The sequence below is a fragment of the Copadichromis virginalis genome, linkage group LG23, assembly GCF_057382275.1.
Source record: "Copadichromis virginalis isolate Kocher_CV1m ecotype Utaka linkage group LG23, C_Virginalis_male_GT1.1, whole genome shotgun sequence".
NCBI lineage: Eukaryota > Metazoa > Chordata > Actinopteri > Cichliformes > Cichlidae > Copadichromis > Copadichromis virginalis.
The window spans coordinates 7,358,171-7,381,309 of record NC_140639.1 but is presented as its reverse complement, the minus strand read 5'-3'; the positions used below and the strand labels follow the sequence as shown (position 1 = coordinate 7,381,309).

The 23,139-nt window shown below is 38.6% G+C and overlaps 2 protein-coding genes, 1 long non-coding RNA gene and 1 pseudogene across 6 annotated transcripts; 1 reads left to right on the top strand and 3 right to left on the bottom strand.

Moving 5' to 3' along the window:
• The first annotated feature begins 433 nt into the window (after positions 1–433).
• LOC146680178 (uncharacterized) lies at positions 434–1,702 on the top strand. Its single transcript, XR_014917858.1, has 2 exons — positions 434–1,460; positions 1,539–1,702. It is a non-coding gene; the product is annotated as an uncharacterized LOC146680178 (long non-coding RNA).
• A 155-nt stretch (positions 1,703–1,857) lies between these two features.
• Positions 1,858–7,904, bottom strand: LOC146680177 (flavin-containing monooxygenase 5-like). The gene is made up of 10 exons (XM_085447682.1): positions 7,795–7,904; positions 5,747–5,887; positions 4,758–4,946; positions 4,442–4,607; positions 3,866–4,008; positions 3,440–3,636; positions 3,194–3,341; positions 2,901–3,108; positions 2,716–2,788; positions 1,858–2,633 (listed from the first exon to the last, which is right to left on the bottom strand). Exons 2-10 carry the CDS (start codon positions 5,876–5,878, stop codon positions 2,225–2,227), a joined length of 1,665 nt encoding a protein of 554 aa, XP_085303808.1. The 5' UTR covers positions 5,879–5,887; positions 7,795–7,904; the 3' UTR covers positions 1,858–2,224.
• A 1,254-nt stretch (positions 7,905–9,158) lies between these two features.
• Positions 9,159–13,216, bottom strand: LOC146680176 (flavin-containing monooxygenase 5-like; annotated as a pseudogene). The gene is made up of 9 exons (XR_014917877.1): positions 13,085–13,216; positions 12,119–12,307; positions 11,904–12,069; positions 11,607–11,749; positions 11,271–11,467; positions 10,806–10,946; positions 10,421–10,640; positions 10,141–10,211; positions 9,159–9,974 (listed from the first exon to the last, which is right to left on the bottom strand). The product of XR_014917877.1 is annotated as a flavin-containing monooxygenase 5-like (transcript).
• On the bottom strand, positions 13,181–21,895 carry LOC146680175 (flavin-containing monooxygenase 5-like). 3 transcript variants are annotated; one of them, XM_085447956.1, is made up of 12 exons: positions 18,854–19,193; positions 18,547–18,687; positions 18,167–18,355; positions 17,907–18,072; positions 17,666–17,808; positions 17,380–17,579; positions 16,874–17,107; positions 16,563–16,684; positions 16,416–16,488; positions 16,251–16,320; positions 15,974–16,172; positions 13,181–13,235 (listed from the first exon to the last, which is right to left on the bottom strand). In XM_085447956.1, the coding sequence occupies exons 2-12, from the start codon at positions 18,676–18,678 to the stop codon at positions 13,195–13,197; spliced, it is 1,569 nt and encodes a 522-aa protein (XP_085304082.1). In that variant the 5' UTR covers positions 18,679–18,687; positions 18,854–19,193; the 3' UTR covers positions 13,181–13,194. The 3 variants fall into 3 exon arrangements, with proteins under 3 accessions (XP_085304082.1, XP_085304083.1, XP_085304081.1); XM_085447957.1 differs by lacking the exons at positions 13,181–13,235; positions 18,854–19,193 and adding exons at positions 20,392–20,469; positions 21,826–21,895 and having other exon boundaries at positions 14,979–16,172; XM_085447955.1 differs by lacking the exon at positions 13,181–13,235 and having other exon boundaries at positions 14,979–16,172; positions 18,854–19,192.
• Between the last annotated feature and the right edge of the window lie 1,244 nt (positions 21,896–23,139).

The following is a 23,139-nucleotide window of genomic DNA, read 5'->3' as shown; positions in this document are numbered from 1 at the left end:
AAGACCGAGGGAAAAGCAAACAGACAACGCCTCTGCATGGCAGGACTGATGTGCACAACACACCTATAAAAATAGAAAAACAATAGTTCACAAAGCGCAAGAGCACAACAGGAGATATATTCTATTACAAAAGAGGAAGAAAAAAGATAAAATAACTACAAATAAATCACATTTCAAAGGACATTCAGATTTATTTTTTATTTTGTGTTCATGAATTTTTCCTTTTGTTGTGTTTTGCACTCAATTTCCAAAGCATGTAAAATGAAAAACATCATGTTATATGCTGCATTTAACAGTCATCCGGAGATACTACATGCTGTGTTTGTCTTTAGAAGGCACGGATCCCGCTGCCAGCCAACCGGTGTGATCAGTGGTTTGTTCTGGTTATTTATTTACAGAAATCCAACCGTGTATAACGTCAGTGTGAATTTACAAGCTCACTCAAGATCTTTTTCTGCATAAAGAAGTAAGCCTCATTGTAAAACTGTCATACTAATATGTGTTTACTTCTGTAAGTCTTTGTCTTCTTTGTGTTAAAAAAGAAAAAAAGGATATGAAATGTTCTGGACTCAAATGAAACGGTTACATTTTTAGGGTTTTCTGTGGGCTAAAGTCAAGGAGCGGCACCTTTCATAAAGCCCTATACCTAAGAGGTTATACGATAGAGATATGTCTTTGTATCAGAGGAAAAGTGGGACTGACTACCCGGGGTCTTGGAATGAAAAGCTTATTGGTTTTGTTTTCAAGTTGTTAAAGTCCAACGTCCAATGTCAGACGTGACTGTTTCAAAATGACCTGGTTTAGCTTTCCACCATGAAATGCATGACCCTAAATTTCAGAAACAGCCGGACAAAGTGAAGCAGCATCAATTCCCTCTTCAAATTATGTGCCACAAGCTGAATTCTACAGTGGCAACTGAAAGTTTTTCCAAGCAGTCATTTATGTCGATACCAGTTTCAACTGAAAATTCAGCAACAAACGTCAAGCAGTATCAAGCTTTGTTATATGTTGGACCAGCTGAGAGGTAAGTAAAGGATTTTAAGGAAGCAGGGACATTTCCTGCTGATGAAACAGGATCTTCAAATACCGCAGTGACACTGCTTAAATATTTTTTTTAACTTACTTTGCTACTTCTAATGAAACACTGTCAAACAGCACTGATATGCTTGCGTATGTTTTCATGCATTATTAAATCAACCTTTAAGTGTTAAAAAACTGCCAGGGTACTGCAAGTCCTCAACCTGCCAATTGTTGTGTTTTAGTCTGTCTTCATTCTCTCATTTTCTCTGTTTGTTTGTATTTATGTGCGTTTGTATGCACTGGCCTTTCTGCATTGTGGGGACCAAGTTTCAGACACACACCTGGTGGCAGGAACACACCTGCTCTGATGATCTCGTTTGGGCAGCTTCATAAGGAAGGAGCAGTGGATCAGTCTTTGCTGGATTGTTGCCTTGAAAGCGGTAAATGAAGCGTTGCTCCTGCTCCTATTTTTTGGGTTAATTGTGAAGATACGTTAACTGGTCTGTCCCTGTGCACAGCATTTAGAAATTGTGAGATATCGAGTGGTGAGCTGACTCTGGTGTGACAAAGCTACTTTGTCTGCATCTAAAAGGAAACCTTGTGGAGACTGGACCTTCCAACTGCTAAGATATTTTTTGAACGGTGTTTTTTCTGTTGACTGTGAATAAATGCACTGTATGCAGCCGTGGGTGCGAGTCCTGCCTCTAAACATGACACAAATCTTTGAGCCCTAAAAATAATAAATACTTTAAAAGAAGAAAGAAAAATCATGGACTCTTAAGCTTGACACTCTAAGCAAAAGCCGCAAGTGGCCATAAAGTAACTGTAGAAAACATGTAGACTTATGGAAATTATTTATTAGAAATTTTATTAGAAAATTTCATTACTGGCTACTGGAACGACCACAGATTGTTGGCTGAGTTATTTGCCAGAAAATAAAATTAAAAAACAAAATTTTAAGAAAGCTGCAGAAACACTTCTGTTCAGATTCTAGTGCAGAGTTAAACAAATCCAGAATGTATATTTTAAAAACTCATGTCTTTCATTGTTAAAAACAGTCTAATGCAGCCTCTTCGTTAACATTAGTACTATTATACTATTAGAAGGTCTATTGTGGTCCTCATGCCACTGTGGTCATTAGAAGTCGAACCATTCGTTCTCACTATGCGATGATGGCCTGGCTGACTTCAGCCAAGTAAACTGATTAAACTTTCATTATTTTAAGCCTGTATAGCAAAGCAGTGGGATCCTGAAGGAAAGCTGGAAGGTTGTTCCTTTTAACATAGACAGTGAAGGACAAAGCAGCAGCCGACAGAAGCAGAGGCCACTTATATGATCTGCTGGGTTTGAGCTCATCACATGGTCTGGTCTGCATAGGTTGAGTCACTCTCTCCCACTGAGTGAGGATTGCCTGGCGGGCTCCAGCCCACTTTCCTGGCCCCCTGAGACGATACTGGTACGGCGTGCAGGGACCAAAGAGCACATTCATTCCCAGCCTGGGGTCAGTCAGCAGCATCCTTGGGATGTTGGGTTGAACTCCCACTAGCTCTGCTATTTCATCCATGTAGCTGATGTAGTCCACCTGGATGGTGTGTCTCTGACTGGTGACATACCTAAAAAAGTTTGAGTTGAACATATGAAGATGCAGATCTTAAACATAGGTTTCTATAAAGCTTAGTAAATCCACTTCATTACCTTTGAGCCATGGCTTCCTGCTTACACTGAATATCTTTTAGCATGGCAGCTGATGGAGGAAGCTTTATGCAGCCTGTTTGAAAGGGGACAAAGCTGTTTACTGTAGTAAAAATAACAACTCTATAAAAATTCTAAAATCCTGAGTGATGAGAAAAAGCTGTGTTAAAGAAAAAGTAATTTTTTACCTTTGAAGACACGTGTAGCCCATCTGGCCTGCATCTCAGAGATGGGCATAATGGCTCCCAGTGGCTGCACTAGACCAATGATAGCCAGAGTCGGGTGTTCGAGCTCAGGAGGAAACACATATTTGTACAGAGATGCTTTGTTGTTAGACACAGAGACCACCTGTGAAGCCAGGAATGGAAAGGAAAACTGGTATCCTGTAGCAAACACCTGAAAGACAGCGGTCCATGTTAGTCGAAAGTCAATTTCACTGATCTCTATGAAGGTGAAGAAAAGTATGTAATTCCAGACCTACCACCAGGTCAACATCTTCCACTACACTGCCATCATCAAACTCCACACTGGAACCTTGAAATCTGCGGATGTTGGGTTTCACCTGAACTGTTCCAGAGAGGATGCGGTTGGGAAGCTCATCATTCACTGTGGGATGTTGGCTGAACACCCTGAAATAAAAAGTCAAAAATACAAAACAAATTCCGACATGAAACAATCCAGACACCAATTACATTGTAAAATGTAATGTATTAGTAGAATACTATACCTGTGCCTTGGCTTTAGGTTGTACAGAGCGTGATCAAATTTTTTGTTGAGCCGGCTCTCTCTCAGACTACAGAAAACACCAAAGGGAAGATTTTTTCTTAGGAAACCTGTCGCCCTGTTAGAAAACAAGTCAACAGGAATCCCATTGTCCCAGACTCTATTCAGAATCCATGCTCCCCTTCGAGTGCTCAGGTAAAGCTTGAATGAAGGAAACAAAAAAAATTAGCAAGTTTTGCTGTTACGTCTTCTTTAATGTCCACATCCATGTGTCACAGGTCACTGCTTGTGTAGTATTTAAACTGTTTTCAGCCTAAAACTGTGAGAATGTTGAAACGTCACGTGAAATTATTTTCATCACTAAGAATGTTAAATACTCAACCAGTTCAGACACATTTTTTCTCTAATGATGCGACAAACTCATTCCAACCTGCTTGGTGACTCTACTCAGTTCCACTGCTATGTCTCCTCCAGAGTTTCCAATTCCAATCACCACGACCTTTTTATTCCTCCACTCCTCGGGAGTCTTGTAGTCTCTGCTGTGGAAATACTTCCCCGTGAAAGTGTCAATGCCTGAAGAAAATAAGACAGACTTATGGTGGGTAGACACAATGTTTCAATACTTCTGCTATAAAAAGACTGATCTATATTTGAAGACACGCAAAAGTTTCACTCATGCTTTGTTGAAGGTTGATTAGTTCTGCCCCTTGAGTGAACTATAAGATAAGAATAACGTTCCTTTTGATAAAGTATATAGTTGGATCAGGTGACCCAAAATCCTCCCTTAGTTATACTGCAATAGGTCTAGGATTCCACCGATGCATTTTGTGTTTCTTCATCAGTCATCTTTTTTGCTTAGTATGTGTTAATACACCTCTCTGGATTTAATTATTAGTTATTATTAATCTCTGGCTCACTTCCACAGCATTTCTTTGTCCTGTCTTCATCCGCTTACTCCCAAACTGGCACTGAATTGAATGTTGATAGCTTGTAGTGCAAGGGTTACCTGGAAAGTCATGAAGAGGCATGTTGGGGTTGCAGTGATGTCCAATACAGATCATCACAGCTTCAAAACTGTGTTTCTCCTTCTTGCCATCCTTGTTCTCTGTTTCAACAACCCACTCGCCTGAATGAGAAAAATCTGATTTCTGCTTCACCTGCAAGACTTTGGTCTGGACAACAGAAAGACAGACGCAGGGGACAGAACAAAGTTTTTTTTTTCTATGAAATTAATGTTGGAGTAATTAGGATTTAATTTTATTTATTTATTTTTTAATTATGTGATACTATTTACCATTTCAGACATCATAAAGCATTCTTACATTAAAGCGTATGTGCTTGGTGAGCTGGAAGTGGTCAGCATACAGCCAAAAGTAGTCCATGATGAGGGAGTTGTGCATGTAGTTTGGGAAGTGTGCCGAGATGGGAAAGTCACTGAAACACATCATCTCCTTTGAGGTGTTGATGATGACAGAGTGGTAGATGCTGGCCCTGTCTGGCTCTGGATTCTCCTAAAGGGGGAAATTTATTTAAAAAGATAATTGACCTGAAGCACCATTACTCTTTCAATGCTCGTCATAGGCTTGAGCACAGTTTTATTACATTTGTAGTTCATTTATATCTATGTTATTACACATCTACTGCAAATATTGTACTTTGTTTTTCACGCCATTTATTTTAGAGTATAAATCTACCAATAAAAGTCTGCTGTATTATTGATAAGACTACTTTACAGTGCATAAGGTGACATATACTTCATATAACACTTGATGTTGGAGACTTAATTACTTCAATAATATCTACAGTATTGTGCAAAAATCTTGAGCCATCCATTTATATTTTTCTTGAAAGGAACCAGACAATTTTATAAAGTGGTCTTGAGTGCTGCTTCTCCAGGCTTTCTGGAGGTTTTTGAGATTTTCTTTAGACATCGGCTGTCTTTTCAGTCAGTTTTAGTTTGGCTCTTGTACCTGATGATTTTCAAAATGAAAATTTAAAATTGAGATGCTGAGATGTTCTGCTGTGTGAAATGTAATTTTAAAAATTTATGGCAGCAACACTACTCAAAAAAAAAGTTGTAGCGCTTTTATACCTTTCCACATTGATTAGGTTTGCCAGATGGTCCCTCACATTTTTAGTCCAGAGAATAGGCACCCATTTTTTCTAAAAAGGGTTTCAAATTTAGATTTATTTTGTACTTAGAAGTCTCCAATTTAAATAAACCTGTGGCCAATTAGTTTTAAAGTGCTCATCCAGATGTTTCTTTTTATTACCGCTTACATAATTAATCTAGTAAAAGGAAAGCACCAACCTTAAACCTCCACAGACCACCAATATCATCACTACTTTCGAAGCACACAGGCTCCAGCCCCTCATCCAAACAGCACTTGATACAGGCCAGACCTGAAGCCCCTCCACCAATCACTGCCACACGACGACTCATGCTGCAGCTCTGCGAAAGAGACATCAGATCGGTTCAAAAATGTTTACTGTTAACAAACTGCAGCCAAAGAGCTGTACGCAACAAGTAATTACCTTCGGAAGAAACAGAAAAAGCTGAAACAGACTTTTAACCTGATGTAGCAGTTTCTTCTTGACCAGGGGTAGGCAAATCCAGGCCTCGAGTGCCTGTGTCCTGCAGGTTTTTAGATTTTGTAGATATTACCCTGGCTCAACGCACCTGAATTAAATGATTAGTTCATTACCAGGCCTCTGGAGGACTTCAAGACATGCTGAGTTGGTAATTTGGCAATTTGAAAGTGCTGTGTTGGATCAAAGACACATCTAAAACCTGCAGGACACCAGCACTTGAGGCCTGGAGTTGCCTAGTCCTGCCCTAGATGATATGACGACAGTCAAGTCAAGTATTTATTTATTGTCATTGTCAAAGAACAATGAAATTGCGTCTGGGGCTTCCGTACAAAACGTAAATAAAATAATGAAGAAAAAAAAAATACCCCTTAAAACCTAAGTGTAAATATTTAACCCAGTGTGACTTCAGTGCAATGAGACAATCCTTAGCAACAACATGAGAACATGACAGGTAATGTTCATAGGACATTCAGACAAAGACCTGAGAAACATGACAAAGTGCAACAATGCAACCCGTTCAATATTATTATTATTGACAGCGTTGATCTTTATTCTGTTATCTTGTAAAAAAGCATAAGGTTCAGAAAAATTATAGTGATTACAAAATGGTTCATTTCAGGCTAGAATAGCAAAGGGAAACCTGTCAGTAGAGAAATGAAAGAGAAGGAACAGGGAGTATCAAAAAAGAAGGAGAGAAAAAATTAACAGCCAGCCCGAGTTGAAGAAAGAGTTTCTCATAAAGGAAAGGGAAAGATGGAGAAATAGAGTGAAAAAGAGAAAAATAAAGAACATCAGTGATCTGAAAGAAAGAGAAAAAAGGCAGAAGAGAAGGTTTTGGAAGAAAGCACAGAGAGACAAAAGGAGAGGAAGTACAGCAGGGTCTAAACACACAACCACAGAGTACTTTAGGAATCAAGGAGTAGTAGGTAGCTACTTGCTGGTGAACTATTAAGATGTAGAACTTGACATGTGCAAAAACAGAATTGTTATGTGTCTTGTGATATTACAAAGGTTGCTAAGGTTTAATAGTTATTTTGAAAGAAATAATATCTTGTTTGCTACTAGTGTGTCAACACCGTCAGATTTGTGTCACCACCATCAGCACCTTGTCAACTCCATAATATGGAGTTTTGGTTTATTTTTCTCTTTTGGAGAACCATATATTTTCCTCCCTCATGATCTTCCAATAAAAATACTTAATTTTTTCAATAAATGTGTAATTTGCATTCTGCTTAATATGATTGTTTCTTATAGAGATTAAATACAAGCTTCTGAAAATATGTATGACTGTAACTTTAATAATAAAAAGCCAAAACAATCTTACTTTTGAATGTAGTATAATTACTTTGAAAACATATGTGCATAAACAATAGAATAGAGAAGCTGCTAATAGTCAAAATAGCTGAAACAACTTAATTTAAAATATATATTTTTGCATTTCTTTGTGTCTGACGGTGTTGACAAAAACCTTGCACTTCTCCAGCAAAAACATAAATTATTAAAAAATGTTACACCTGGGAGATTGTACCAAAACATGGTGAGACAGCCAAAACTTTGTGTAACAATTATATGTAAATATGTTTTTGAAAAATCAAAAAAATATATTTTAGAAAATTAAAACCTGTTTCGTCCCTAATCTCAGGAATCACTGATAGCCAATAGGCTACTGCCTGCAGGAGTGGTAGCCTACATACATTACAAAGTGCTGTAAACATTACTCTTGATTCTGCTACACTTATGAACTCAAATGTTATACAAAGTTCTTACCTCTAGTACGTTGAAGAAAAAAATAATTTTTGTGTTGCCTGTAGCCTAGTAGTAGCTAGAGTGAGAGCTGTGCAAGTAGGGTGCTAATCATTGATTCCAAAGCAAGCAAGGCCTTGGATGGACTGCTGACCTATAAGGAGAGTTAATATGAGTAAACAGAATGAGACTGAAATGAACTCTGAACTCACCATCTCTGGTCCAACTACAATGACTGAGGCTAACTCTGTGGCTAAGTGCAAGGGGTACTTTGTCCACGCTAGTTTAGCATTTCTTTTACTTATTTACTGTTATTATTTACTTATTTACTGTTACTTATGCTTATGTTGGTTGTTGCTTTATTGTTGCTTTATTTCAGCAGGTGATCAAGCAGATATCCAGTGTCTTTTCTCTCTATCCCTCTTCTCCTCCATTTTTCTTTCCTCTCCTTCTGTTAACTCTCTTCCCAACTTTTCTTTCCTTCTTCTTTTTCTTTCCTGTCACCTGTCACTTTCCTGTTTCTTGGCCTTCAGACAATAATTCCAATTACTACAGTACAGGATGGGGAAAAAAAGGAATTCTTTTAATTTACATTTGTAATGTACTGTGTTTTAAGTGGGATTTCATCTGTTTGGGTGTGCGTATTCACAACCATGCTTAAGTTCTGGCTGGTTTTTGTTTTTTTTAAACACGTGACTTTTGCTACACTTGCACAGCAACAGATCTGTGCAGTGATTTGTATTGGTGTGGATTGGTTTGTCTGTAAGTGGATGATTCCTTGACCTTGCGGATCAGGCTCACAGGATCAGGCTTTCGTATGTACCACCAGGGGGCGAATTACTCAGTCTTCATTTTGCAGATTGGACACTTTTATCTGTACTAACAATATTTAATGATTATTCATTCCTATGGATAAAAGATTTTCTTATGGTTCCACAAGTAAGATGCACTAATGTTCAGTTTCTGGTGAACTTTAGTGCACCTTACTTTACTGTGAGGAAAATGTCGTGGCATGCTGTGTATAGCAGCTAATCACTGACATCTATTGAATAGCTCATGCTGTTGCACTTTGATTGTTCAGCGATATTAATATCAATCTTGTATGAGCTTGTATGAATTGTTTTCTGGTTGTTGCACCCACAATGGTATGCTGCTGTAGCCCCTTTGCTTTAATGTGTTTGTATATTCAGTGATGATCTTCTGAATACCTTAGTTATAATGTGTGGTTAACATTTTTCTCTTTTTTGGACCATTCTCTAAAAACTCTGGAGGTGACTTGCGGGGAAATCCCACAGATCAGCAGTTTCTGAAATATCAGAAATGCCACAAACAACCACACGCAAGCCACATTCAGTCAGTTCAATCAACTTTTATCTCCATTCTGATGCTCGGGTTGAACTTCAACATGTTGTCTTAGCAATGTCTGAAGGCTTAAATGCATTGAGTTTTCTGTACCTAACAAACTGGCCAGTGAGTGCATAAGTTTAACTTTAGCAACTTTGTTTGAACCATACCATATAAAATTAATCATTGAAAATAATTTTCTGCTGCCAGTATTAAACAGTGACTCAAATACAAGTTTCTGTAGATAGGCATGATGCAAAAAAGCAACAGTTACCAAAAACCACACCACGAAAAACAAACACAATCAATTGTGCAGATTTAACAAATCCAGTTTTTTCATTTTTAATATTTTAATTTTAATATATATTTTTTATTTCTTATTCAGCTTGACAAGTTATGCACTGTAGTGTAAAAACAATCTCTGCCTACATCTCCTTCATTCACCCTGCAATTAACTGAAGAGATCTCTGGAATGAAGAAGCAGAGAAGTAAGAGACAAAGTGGAGCTTATTGTAGAAGATACAACACAACAGAGCAGCACCTGAGAGAAACATTATTATGCTCAGTTTAGAAGAATGTTTGATGTCTGGCTTTGGTTCTGTTACCACTCTGGTCTTAAAAGGCTGAAACACCCGGTCCCACTGAGTGAGGATAGCCTGACGGGCTCCAGCCCACTTTCCTGGTCCAGTCAGACGGTATTGGTATGGTGTGCAGGGTCCTAAAAAAACCTGCAGTGCCAGTGTTGGGTCCTTAAAAAAGAGCCATGGTATGTTTGGCCTTACCCCCACCTCTTCAGACAGAGAGTCCATGTAAGGGATGTAGTGAACTTGCAGTGGGTTGCGTTCTGAGCATGCAAACCTAACAGAGAAGCAAATAAAGAAATAACAGATGACACTGAAAAAGCATATATTAACCAGTCTAAGCTAAGAGACTTTGTAAAACATTAATCAGAATACAAAAAATAAGGATTCTGGTGGAGATGAGCAGCCTTTTAACATATCTTAAAAATAATTTCCTTCTTCTGATCTGATACATGGTTGCCGTGTCCTTCTCAATTTCCTTCATCATGTTCTCCTCTGTGAGGAGGGCTGTTAAACCTGTCATGGAAAATTCAGAACAATTTCAAACACAGAGTTATTGCATGATGATCTTACTTTTGCACTGGAGCATATACTTTAGGTTTGCATTAATAGCTCTAGTGTTTTCTCAATTCAAAATATAAAGCATACATCGCAGAATTCCTACTGAAACCCCTTCCATGACTTTGCACAATCAAAATATTCTCCTACACCTTTTTATGTTTTACCTTTAAACACTCTTGTAGCCCAACAAGCCTGCATCTCAGCCAGAGGGTTAATAGCACCAAAGCCATGTATGAAGCCCACCACTGCCAGTGTTGGTGAGGTCAGTGCAGGAGGGAACACATGTTTGTAGAGCTGCAGCCTGTAACCACATTTAGCCTGTAGAGCTGAGGGCAGGAAAGGAAAGCTGTAGTTGTACCCTGTGGCAGACACAACCACATCCACCTGTATGACAGACAAACAACCCTGGGATTAGATGAACATGTGCATTTAAATCCCCTTTACATCATTTCAAAAATAAAACCAAATGAAAAGGGACAGTCCAAGAATTACTACTTGGATATCCTATATTTTTCACCTGAACAGAATAGTTGTTGAAGTCATAAACACCTTGTCTATGGTGCTTCCATCAACAAAGACCACACTACTGTAGACCCACAGAACTCCCCCACGTTTGGTTTCACTGCAACACGACCTGAGATGATTCGAGCCGGCAAGTCATCATTCACTATAGGAATCTGTGCAAAAAAGCTGAATGCAGTTTTACAGGAGCTATGTTAGTGACCAAGGCAGTTAGACACAAATACCTGGTGCAAACATACAGTAGTCATGGCAAGATATCAAGTCACTGTTATCTAAATAAATACATTCATACATACATAAAAAACTTTGTTTATATAAACATGCTGCACATTACACCATGTGTGTTTCAGATTCTCGCTCTTTTAACAAATGTATACTTTAGTATTGCATTTACCTTTTGTTACAATTCCTTTGGAACATTTAACACATAATTTTTGAAGTTCTCGGTTATGATGATGTATTTTTAATTCAAACGTTTGACCATGCTTTTACCCATGTTTCGGTTTCAGGCCATATAGTTTGTGGTCCAGCGCTTGATTCAGCTTCTTCTCCAACATTGTGTTGGTCCATGAGGGGAAGAGCTTTCGTATCAGTGCGTCCATTCAAGAACTCCCGACAACATTTAGTGGAAGTCCCCCTGGCCCTACACGGCCAACAACCCATGCTCAACTTCTGGTACTGAGGTACACCTGCAGGTCATGTCAGCACAAGGAGGTTTCAGATTCACGAGTTATATTCCTTTAAGAATACAGTGCTTTCATATTCATAAACATCACTGTTCTTTTTGAATACAACATAGAAGTAAAGAAATGTAGCACAGCAGCTTACCTTCTCCGCAACCCTGCTGACATCCACAGCAATATCACCACCAGAGTTCCCAATCCCGATGACCACCACCCTTTTCTCCTCCAGACCCTCAGCACTGCAGTATTCCCAATTGTGGAAATATTTGGCTCGGAAACTCTCAATACCTGGAATGATTAAAAATAAATAAATACTGAATTTGTCGCTAAATATAAATATTTGTCAGTCATTTCAACCACCATTGGAAACATTAACAGACAACACAGTGTGTGACATCTGTTGTGTTGGAGCAAGAGCAGCTGCTGCATTTCTTAAATTTACCTGGGAAGTCTCTGAGTGGCAGGTGAGGCTGGGTGAAATGTCCAGTGCAAACCATCACGGCATCAAAAACACGGGTCTCCCTCTGACCCTCTCTGCTCTCCGTCTCCACCTCCCACTGACCCGTCACTTCAAAATTTGTCGTCTGCCTCACGCTGATTACAGTAGTCTGACACAAACACAAACACAGTTTTTTCTTTTTTATGAAGATCACCAACCTGGAAGCGTATGCGTGGCAGCAGGTTGAACGTCTGAGCATACAGACGCAGATACAGCAGGACCTCAGAGTGGTGCATGTTGTTAGGGAGGTCAGCAGGAGGCGGGAAGTCGCTGAAAGACATCATCTCTTTGGAGCTGTTGATGATCACTGACTTATAGATGTTGGCCCGCCCCGGCTCTGGCTTCTCCTGAAGGAGGAGAACATAAAGACAAAAAACGAAACACAATGCAACTTTGCTTCTATTTAAACTCTGACTTTAAGTATATTTCAAAACTCTGTCAGTGTCTTACAGGTCTCTTAATCCCTGGATGTGTCTTCTCTATTTTCACACGTTTCTGTGGGATAGTTGCCCACTCTCTCCAACTTTGATACCATCTCTCTCCTTCACTCCAGTGAAATTTAAATTGTTTATTTTAAACTTTGAATTGATGTATGAGCAGTGCATTAAGGAATTTACATTTTACAAAGCTACTTTAGTAATGTAGCTTTTGTTAAAACCACAAAACAGCTGAGAACAGATTCTGCACTTCACTTCAGTATCAAAATAACTGAACTGCTCTTCATTTTAACACTTGATCCATGTTAGACCAGCCAGTTAAGTACATTTTCTGGGATCTCTGCTTTAACGTTGCACAAGTCATTCTCAGCAAAGCTGCATCTCTGTGTGTGTCACTACAGAAAAAATAGCACTGCAGATCACATTGTCACATATTCCCAACAAAGGTTGTTTGAAATACATGATTCAAGAATTTAAAGCAACTAATTTTTCAACTTTTTTCAAAAGCTCGTTTTTTACTTTTTTTTTTTTTTTTTACAATTTCTTTTCTAAATTTTGAACTTCCATTTACGTGTCTGTATTTAAAAACAGTAAACCTTGCAAGAAACGATTCAACAATTTGAATGTTAAGCTTCACTTCAATATGCTGTCATTTATATCCCCCCCAAAAACCCCATTGTTTCCCACCTTAAATCTCCAAAGACCTCCAATGTCATCACTGCTTTCAAAACATGTGGGCTCCAGACCTTCATCCAGACAGCCTTTGATGCTCGTCACTCCCGAGGGTCCTGCACCGATCACTGCCACTCTCTGAACCATGCTTGCACAGCTAGCTGATCTGTTACAGATGTTTGCAGTTTGAAAAATGGTTGAGTTTTATGTTTATAGCATGACTGTTTCACACCCATTGTTTTGGAGTTGTTAACTTGCATGTGAGTGTGCCTTTTTTTCATTACTTGAGTCAATCAAGGATAATTACATTAAATTCAGCAGCACGCAGAGAAGTGCTGAATGAGACTGAACATTTACATTTTCTTCAGTTTTCCTGCAAAAATGAATCCAATTAGTTTTACTTGTCCTTAGCAATGGTGCTGTGATTTGGTCTAATACCTAAGTGTTTGGAGCAAACAGACCTAATTTACTGTAGAGATTTTCACTTGTAAAACACAGATTAATAACATTAGTCGCAAAAAAGGGGTTCCTCCATTGATTTTCATGCTGTAACAAAAAGTTCCCCAAACGAAGTAATAGTAGTACTAGTAGGAGGTACAGGAGGAATCACATGGTTATGTGACATATGTGACAAGTATGAAAATATAACATCTGACTTCAATCCAGGCCCATAGGAAATATATTATTATTAATTTATATGTCTTAGTAATGCTCAAGTGGCCAAATAAAGCATTGTTATGAGCTCAAGTCAGTGTCTTTGAGTAACAGCAATAATTTAAATTCCAGTGGGAGGGCCTTTGTGCACGGAAGCATCAGATTCCAAGTAAATACCAGCATTAATATCGAAGTGGTTTTCTTTAGCATTAACTCTGCAAACCATAATCTACTCCTCACTGGAGCTTCAACAGACACACTGGAGTTACAATATGCCAACTCAACCTTAAGCAAGATAGATGATTGTATCTCCTTACTTGCCCTTTTGGACTTAGTTCTTTTGGATTAGCTCTAATTTAGCAGTTTTTGGGAGGTCCCAGGTTAACCATGGATGTTTTAGGGAGGTCAGCAGTTTTAACTTCTTGAGACTGTACATGAATGACAACACACACATAACACACTACAGGGCCTGGTTGCATTGTTCTCCATAAACAGAAAACGCTGGGTTTCCTGTTTAGGGCCCGTGATGGCAAGCCACACATGGCAAGCTCCACACCTCACCACTAGTTGCTTCACTTTAGTTTACTTTGCAGTCACTACACTTATTTTCAAATATACTGTTTCCTTATTAAATTAGTTTTTTTTCCCGTTCAAACCTTCCAATATTAATATGGGGTGCACACATATCAACGCTGTAAGGTCAAAGTTCTGTTTTATGTTACATCTTTCTTTGTTTGAGCTACCTGGGGTTTTGGCTTCTCCTTCCTGGCTGGCAAAAGGGCTGGGGGATCTGAAGTACTGCTGACAGCCTCAGTGGACTAAACCACATGCTTCATTGCCTGGGGAGTGTTTGGAGTTTGTTTAACAGTTTTGTGTTAGCTGGTTATATGTCAGTCACCCCCCCCCCCCCCCCCTTGTGTGTCATATGATTTAGCTAAGCTAGTATTTAAGTTCCCTCCTGTCATTTCAGGAAGTCAGTTTGTCTTATGTTTGTTTGATGTTTTGTTAGTTGTTATTTTGAGTTTAGTTTATTGAGTTGACCTCTTTTATTGGTCTGCCTGTTTAAGTTTTTGGTTTTGTTAATTATCTTTCATATTTATATCATATTCATATCTTCCATATCCTAAAAAGTTTTTAGGCTCAAGTCTGTCAAAAGAATCAATGCAAATTAAAATATTTTTTTCCAGGAGTGAGTGTTCATATCCTGAACCACGAAAGAACACAGTTTTATATAAATGAAAACATTTTTTTTCAGTATTTTAGGCAATGTCTTTATTTGCTTTTTTCATGAGTGTTAGACAAGAAGAACTGCAGGTATAAAATGGTGCATTTGTACATTTTCACATATTTTAAATGGCACACACTGCTCATCATCAGTACCCAGAAACTAAAGGTTCATTTTTTTTAGTTAACAGAAACCTAAAGGTATAATCTAAAGTAAAACTGTCAAAGCAAACAAAGATATCTGATGGTGCATCTAAATTTAGATATGCATTTGGTGACAAATCTACACCCCGTGGACCTTGTTATGAACTACAGGCTATTCGACATATTAAGGAGTCAATCAAAATACACATAATGCACTGTTATCTATCACTGAACATTTCATTAACAAAATCTTCTGCAGTTGGTTATCATTTTCTCTGACATGAGCCTTGCACATATAAACTTAATTTCCTCTTTTATTTCAGACTTCCATCCATTTGTTTGAACCACATAGTTTTTAAGAATCACTCCAACTGCACTGTAGTGTGCATGACTTCTTTTTTCCTTTTGCATTTGCATTTGCAGGCCTCAGTGTGAAGATTATGCAAACCTTTGGAACTGGAAGGTACTTTTACAACTGTATAATATTACATAATTGCAGCACATGATTTTTACACTACGACAAGAAAAGGAGACTCCCAATTTATCTCCTCTTTCCCTGCAGGCCAGCAGGAAATGAATACACAGAAATAAAAAAATAAACAGATTTTCTGTGATTCACAGACCTGTTTTCTTTCCTCTTTAATCCATGTTAAATAATTTTGTTGTTAAAATTGTTGTTATGTTAATTAAGTCTATTAATACATTACATATCAGGATTCTGTGGTAAGCTGAACCACAACTCCCTCAGAAAAACTGTGCTTTTGTTCAGCATCTCAGTAGCAGCTTCCAGGGTCGTAACGATCTTGCCTTTAGAAAAAAGCACGACTATTATTACAGTTCCTGTGAATGTGAGCATCAGCGGAGAACACAAGCCAAATTTACTGGTGTTGTCTGGTATTTCTCTGGTTCTGAACGGTTGAGAAACCCGCTCCCACTGAGTGAAGATAGCTTGTCTGGCACCAGACCAATTTCCAGGCCCACTAAGACGATATTGATAAGGTGTGCAGGGACCAAAGAAGACCTTTGCCCAGAGCACAGGGTCTCTCAGAAAAAGCCTCAGGAGTTTTGGTCGAACACCTACCTGTGAATAAAAATCTGTTATGAAGGATTTGTCTATGATTAATGTTGAAAATTTTATTTATAGCTAAAGTGAACTCACTTCCCCAGCCATAAAATCCAGATATGGGATGTAATCAACCTGTAGAACAGCCTGCCGTGGACAGGGATAGCTGAGAAAGAAATATTTGCTTGTGTCATTAACAGGCCTTAGTGGGAATAAGTAATCGACCAGGGCCATTTAATAACTTTCAGAAATGATGTCTACCTTTGCATGTTTCTCCTCCTCTCAGATTCAATGACATCCAGCATTTTCTCTTTGGTTGGAAGACGACTCTGACCTTAAAGATATGATGTTTCAGCTACTATTTCCCCAAACCCAGTGTAAGCTTATGTGTTTGTTTGAAGAGTTTACCTAAAAAGACCTTAACAGCCCAGCGAGCCTGCATTTCCACTGTAGGCATGAGTGGACCTTTTACTTGGAAAAGTCCCATGACGGCCAGTGTGGGAGGTTGCAGGGATGGAGGAAACGCTCTCCTAAAACATGAAAGATAAAACTTTGTGGTGGTACTTTAAGAATTTTAATATGATAGCACTGTAAAAGTTGCCTGCAGCACCAACCCCCAAAAAACGTATCATGTATGATTCAAACTTTAATCTCTAGACTTTACATTTGAGAGGATACCCATGCAAGTCAGTGATCCACTCTGTCCACCATAAACTTACTTGTACAGTGTCACCTCTTCATATGGTCCCTCTGACAGAGTTGATGGTAGGAATGGGAACTTTGCAATGTAACCTGTGCAAAATACCACGGCGTCAATGTTCTTCTCCACCGTGCCATCTTCAAATACAACTCTAGAGTCCTTGAACCCTTCCAGATTGTTCTTCATGACTATTGCCCCCTGAAGGATTCGGCCTGGGAGATCGTCATTGATCATAAGGTTTCTCTCCATAAGTCTGTGAAAGAAGTAAAGTAGTGAAGTCTCTGTTGCTACAAATGCTGTTGTCTAATTGTCAGCTCATGCCATGCTGGTACTGATGAAATTATGAGTAAAACTCGAGAAAGACTTATGTCAGACAAGAAAAAATATAGAAATAATTCTGATTAATTTTCGTCTTTATTAGGTAGGAATTACAATTGTAAGTGTCTTTCAGGTTTGAGGGGATTGTGCTGTCTTTTTTAAAGTTTCGTGAAGTTGTGACGACTATTTCAAAAGCACGTACATTACCTGTGTTTGGGTTTTAGACCATACAATATGTGGTCATATTTATTGTTCAGTGCTCTCTCTGCTGCCCAGTTGACCAAAGTCTTGGGGAGCAATTGGAAGAGGACGTTGTTGATCCGTTTGATTACTGCAATGTCGAGAGGAACGCCATTGGTGGACATCCTGCCCAGCACCCAGGCCCCTTGACGTGTACTGAGAAAGGTCTGTCGATACAAAAGCGGTACAGTCGACATTTGATCATCTCTCTCAGTCCCGTACCTCCGTGACAAAACAAACGTTTGCATTTCACCTTCTCGGCCGATCTGCTAATCTCCACAGCAATATCACCTCCAGAATTGCCAGTGCCGACCACCACCACCCTTTTTCCTGTGAAGGCATTTGCATCTTTATATTCCCAGCTGTGAAGACACCTGCCAGAAAAGGTTTCATGCCCTGGAGGAATACAGATTTTGCTACAGTCACAAGGAAAACATTTTTTCCAAGAATGTCATGATTTAAATACTATTACTCTAAGATGTCCATTTATTTACCTTGAAAGTCAGACAATGGTAATGTTGGATGGGTGTAGTGACCTGAGCACACCAGAATGGCATCAAAGATGTGCCTCTCTTCCTGTCCGTTCTTGTTTATGGTCACTACTTCCCATTGGCCGGATAGAGAGAAATCCGGCCTTTGCAAAACACTCCTCACTGTGGTCTGAGGTGTGCATGCCCACATTCACAGAAAAATATACATTAATATCAACAACACTGCTTTCATAGAATACTTGAGCTGATGAGATGCCATCTACCTGAAAGTTAATGTATCTAAGCAGGTCAAAGTGTTCAGCATAGAGCCTGAAGTACTGCAGAAGCTGTGAGTTATGCATGAAGTTGGGATAGTCAGATGGCATTGGAAAATCACTGAAGCACATCATTTCTTTGGAGGTATTGACCACCAAGGACCGGTAGATGCTGGTTCGATCTGGCTCAGGTGTCTCCTGTTGACACACATGAAAACAAGAGCAAAGCAGGTAAAAACATCTCTCTGCAACCATTCTACACTTTAATGCAGTGTTTATAATGATTGTTGTGGACAAGCTAAACCCTTTCTCCATATACAGTAATAACAGGATTCAACAACAGTAAGAACAATCATCAAACTTTGCAATGTGGTTGTGCCCCCACTTACTCTAAAATTCCACATGCCGCCAATGTCATCACTGCTTTCAAAGCAGACAGGCTCGAGCCCCTCATCCACACAGATCTTGATACAGGCCAAACCAGAACAGCCTGCTCCAACTACTGCCACACGTCGAACCATTACTGAACACTTGGGTATGGAAAGACACTGTGAGTCAGACATGTTTCATGCACAAACATGAGACTGCATGCACATTTTTATGTTTCTTCTTCTGTCTTCCATAGTAGTAACATTGTAAGCTATGTGCACAAAAATAGGTACCGGTAAGTTTGAAAGACATGTCAGTTGTTCTCACCTTCTTCAGTTATATGCTTGCCGGTCCTGTTTAGCCGGTGTTGGGCGTTAAACGGTGTGTAAGCTCCCATGACCTGAACTCTTGTTGTGCAATCAGTTAAACAATATGCCAGAGGAGGGACTTTAACCCTTCTCTTCAAATATTCTATAAATGAGTGCTGGAATGAGTAAAAGAGGTGCTTCTTATTAGAACCCACATGATGGGAAGACTCAGTTTCTCAGATCTGTACATCTTTGCATTGTTGCATCTGGGTCATATGTGATGTAGTGTGTGTCCTTTATTGCGGTTTTTATCCAAATCTTTTGTAATAGTGTGACATCTTTCAATTTGAGGATCTTTGAAGATCCTTCTGTAGGCTTGATTTACATATTATAGGAAGTAAGATTCAGGAGTCTAGTTTGTTGTACTTAGGAATCAGGTATCACTGGGGTTTGTACCACAAAGAAGGTTTGTACTTTAGTCACTAAGACTGAAGTGGAGATGCTATCTTAATAAAGTCTATTCTAATACCAGACTAAAAGGAAAGCTGGCCAAAAAGCAAACTGTATAAGTTACCGGACTTATTCAGTATTCAGTAATTCATGGGAGAATCAGATAATAATTGGATAATAATTGTTGTGTTAGTCATTCTTAGTAATTGTTTAGATTTGTGTATGGCCCCCTTTCAAAATAAGCTTCAACCACAACATGACTGGATGAAGAGTGACTGGAAAGCAGACATTAATGATTAACTAATTCCAGTATACAGTGTATTACAGAAGTCCACTCTAGACATAACAAAAGAATGCATATTCATTTCCATAATCATTGCCAGATGTGCTTCTTTTTTTTAAAGATTTTAATCTTGAGATTCACCTGAGCTGGGACAAACTGCTCTTGACCACAGCGCTGATTTGCTTTTCACATTTTAAATTTGTGTGAAAGATTACACCAAGATTTTTAACCGGTGCTTTAATAAAACGAGTTAAAGTGCAGGTAATCTTTTAACTCTCATTTAATAGTGGAGGACCAAACAATATGGCCTGTGTTTTGGAAAACAACCAGGACATAAAATGACAAGTAAGAATTTATTTATATTTGTTACTGATCCTGTAAAGACAGGAAAGACAAAGACTCTAGATCTTCTTGCTATCTTGCTAATGGTATTGTTATTTCCTGGAGAATTAATGGGGCACTCAGTGATTCGGAAGAAGGACAGAGAAGTTCACAGCATGCTTTGGGTGTTTCTCTGAACTAATGTTAGTTTGGCTGAATTCCCTGTAATTTATTTCTTATTTCATTAAAACATTGTTGATGATGTTGCCACCCTCTTGCCCCTAAACATTCCTTTTAAGGACACCAAAAACATCAGCCTGTTGAATTATCTGATGATATAATCCAAAGGCAGTGTTGGGAAGGTTACTTTTAAAATGTATTCCACTACAGATTCCGTTACGTTACTCAATGAGAGTAACGTATTCTGAATACTTTGGATTACTTAATATATTATCATGCTTTTTACAACTGCATGAATGTACTGTTGCTGTGTGATTTATTACTATTACTGAAGGTCCGCGGCTCCGAACTGTAGTAAAGGGACCTCTGGCTAATACGTTGGTTCCGTGTCGGGCTCGTAGCTGAAAAATAAAGATAGAGAGAGGCGTTGAAAGGCTGCTCCAACGGAACTTGTTGTTTCGGAGGAAAACACGAACACAGTGTAGGGGAGACCGGGGATAGTTGTAACGTGGGTCAGTTGTAACACTTCCAATTTCTCCAATCAGGGCTAAGTTTCAAATGATGTGACTCATCCTGTGCATGCCCAATTCAGTTCTGCTATCACATGTGAAAAATCAGCACATTTTGTCAAACACAGACAATTTAACATGAAAAAAAGTCATTTGTATGGCAAAAAGTAAGTTTTTCTACTTTATTTCAATTTCTAATAGCATTATCTGCTTTGCAGTTAAACTCATCAAACTTAAATTATGTTATTTGTATGTCTATGGGGATATATTCTGTGTAGGTCTTTAGTGCTAATGTTTTAGCTGTTGGCTGTAATGTTAGCTAGTTCATGGCTATAGGAGTCTGGGTCAGTTGTAACAATAATACAGATGTTACAACTTGCCACACTATTACTTTAACTTATATTAAACAAGTTGGGGCAACGACATCAGCAGAGAGAGGTTCACTGGTCGCATTTGTATATGCGGTTAATGCCATTGGCAACACAATTCCTCCACTGTTTGTGTTCCCACACATACATTATGCAGACCACTGTGTCAGAGATGGACCAGTAGGAAGTACTGGTAGTGGAAATAAATCAGGATGGGTGCAAGAAACAGATTTCCTCATCTTTCTGAAGCACTCTGCAAACCACACCAAGGTAAGCCATGAAAAAAAGTAATGGAATTGCGATGCTGGTGAACAACTACATTTTTTCAGCTTCATTGTTATGTTCAAAATTGGTGCAAGAGTTGTAGGTTATAATGCCCACTGAGCCAATGAGGCCAAACTCAAGGAAGACCAACCAAAATTAATGAAATATTCAGTTGCAGAAAATTCCATAATTTGTCTTTTTTGAGGGGTTGAAATATGTTCAAAAGCTAGATTTCTGCATTCTGTCACACACACACATAACTACATAAATGGATGTAAGTGAATTCATGTGTTGAATAAACAAAGATTACATGTTAATATTTTGTTAGTACCCTTATTTCATTGTGTTACATTTCACCCCAGGATATGTTACAACTAACCCAGACTATGGGGTTAATTGTAACATTTCACTCTTTGTGTTTGAGGCCATACCATGCAATGGGTAATTGTGCTGCAGAGAAAATATCTGCACTATTTAATAGCAGAGACATGTAAATACTTTGCATTACATTTTGAATCCACTACCTTAAAAGAGCTCCAATTTACAGACAGAAATGTCAAAAATGTTACAACTATCCCCGGTCTCCCCTACAGCAGAGTCTTAATAGCTTACTTACAACTGGGCTCGTCAGGCACTCTTCTTGGCTGCAGTGGTTATTATTGTTTCTGCTCGGTGACAGCTCGTACTTTTCCACTCACATTTTTCTCCCTCCTCGCGCTCACAGACACATAATGGGTATGGCAGTCCATTCTCCCTGCAGCACGGACTACACTGCCATAATATGGGGCGCCGTTTGTAAAGTGAACCATGCTGAAATTAACGGCAACATTTTTCCACATTTGGCTCAAACCTTACAAAAACATGTTTTTTCGAGTAATTTTTTACAACATTTAGTAAAATATTTTTAACTTTTCATCAAATGTTAAATATTAAATCTAAATGTTAAATATTAAATCTAAACATTATATTTAAATGCTAAATGTTAAATCTAAATGTTACAGAAAACTAAATATTTAGGCTAACATGCAAATTTATTGTACGGATCAACGGAAATACCAAAATAAAAGCTTCCCGAAAACCTCCGGTGCAAAATTGTGTCTGCTCTCCCCCTCACTTCTCCTCGCCATGTGCTGCTTCACTTCTTGCCTACGACCATGTCCAGCAAAATCGCTGGACATGTGCTGCAGTGATTGTGAAGTGGAGACTGCAGCTGCTAAGAGTGCACTACTGCTGAACCTTTGGATGGCCGACAAAATGGATCTTCCGATGTTTTCAGCTAAATTGCCGGACGTGCTTTCTCGTGGTCTGTGCCGGGTTATGGCTGAATTCCAGTGGAATGAAGGTCCCGCCATAATAGTCGTTCCAGCCATGTGTTCCAGCCCTAAACCTAACCTTAACCATAACCTCATTCCTAACCTTAACTAGCAGTTAAATTACGTAAAATAGTGTTTTCCAAAGCGATTTTTAGAAAATGATCGAACATGTGTAGATTGAGGCCAAACGGTTCTCATGTGCTCTCCTGTTTTCGATGCCATCATTTAGGAACGTGTTGTGTACCCGAAAGCATAAAATGTTGACAATTTGTCACCTAGCGAAAATTATTACGCTTAGGGAGTGAGACCGTGTCTGACCACTACCGGCACACTTTTGCACCGGAGGTTTTCGGAAAGCTTTTATTTTGGTATTTCCGCTGATCCGTGCAATAAATTTGCATGTTAGCCTAAACATTTAGATTTAACATTTAGATTTAGATTTAAATATAATATTTAGATTTAGCATTTAGATTTAAATATAATATATAGAATTAAAATTTAGATTTAGATTTAAATATAATATTTAGATTTAACATTTAACATTTAGATATAAATATAATATTTAGATTTAACATTTAGATTTAATATTTAACATTTAAAATTCTGTTTTAAATATG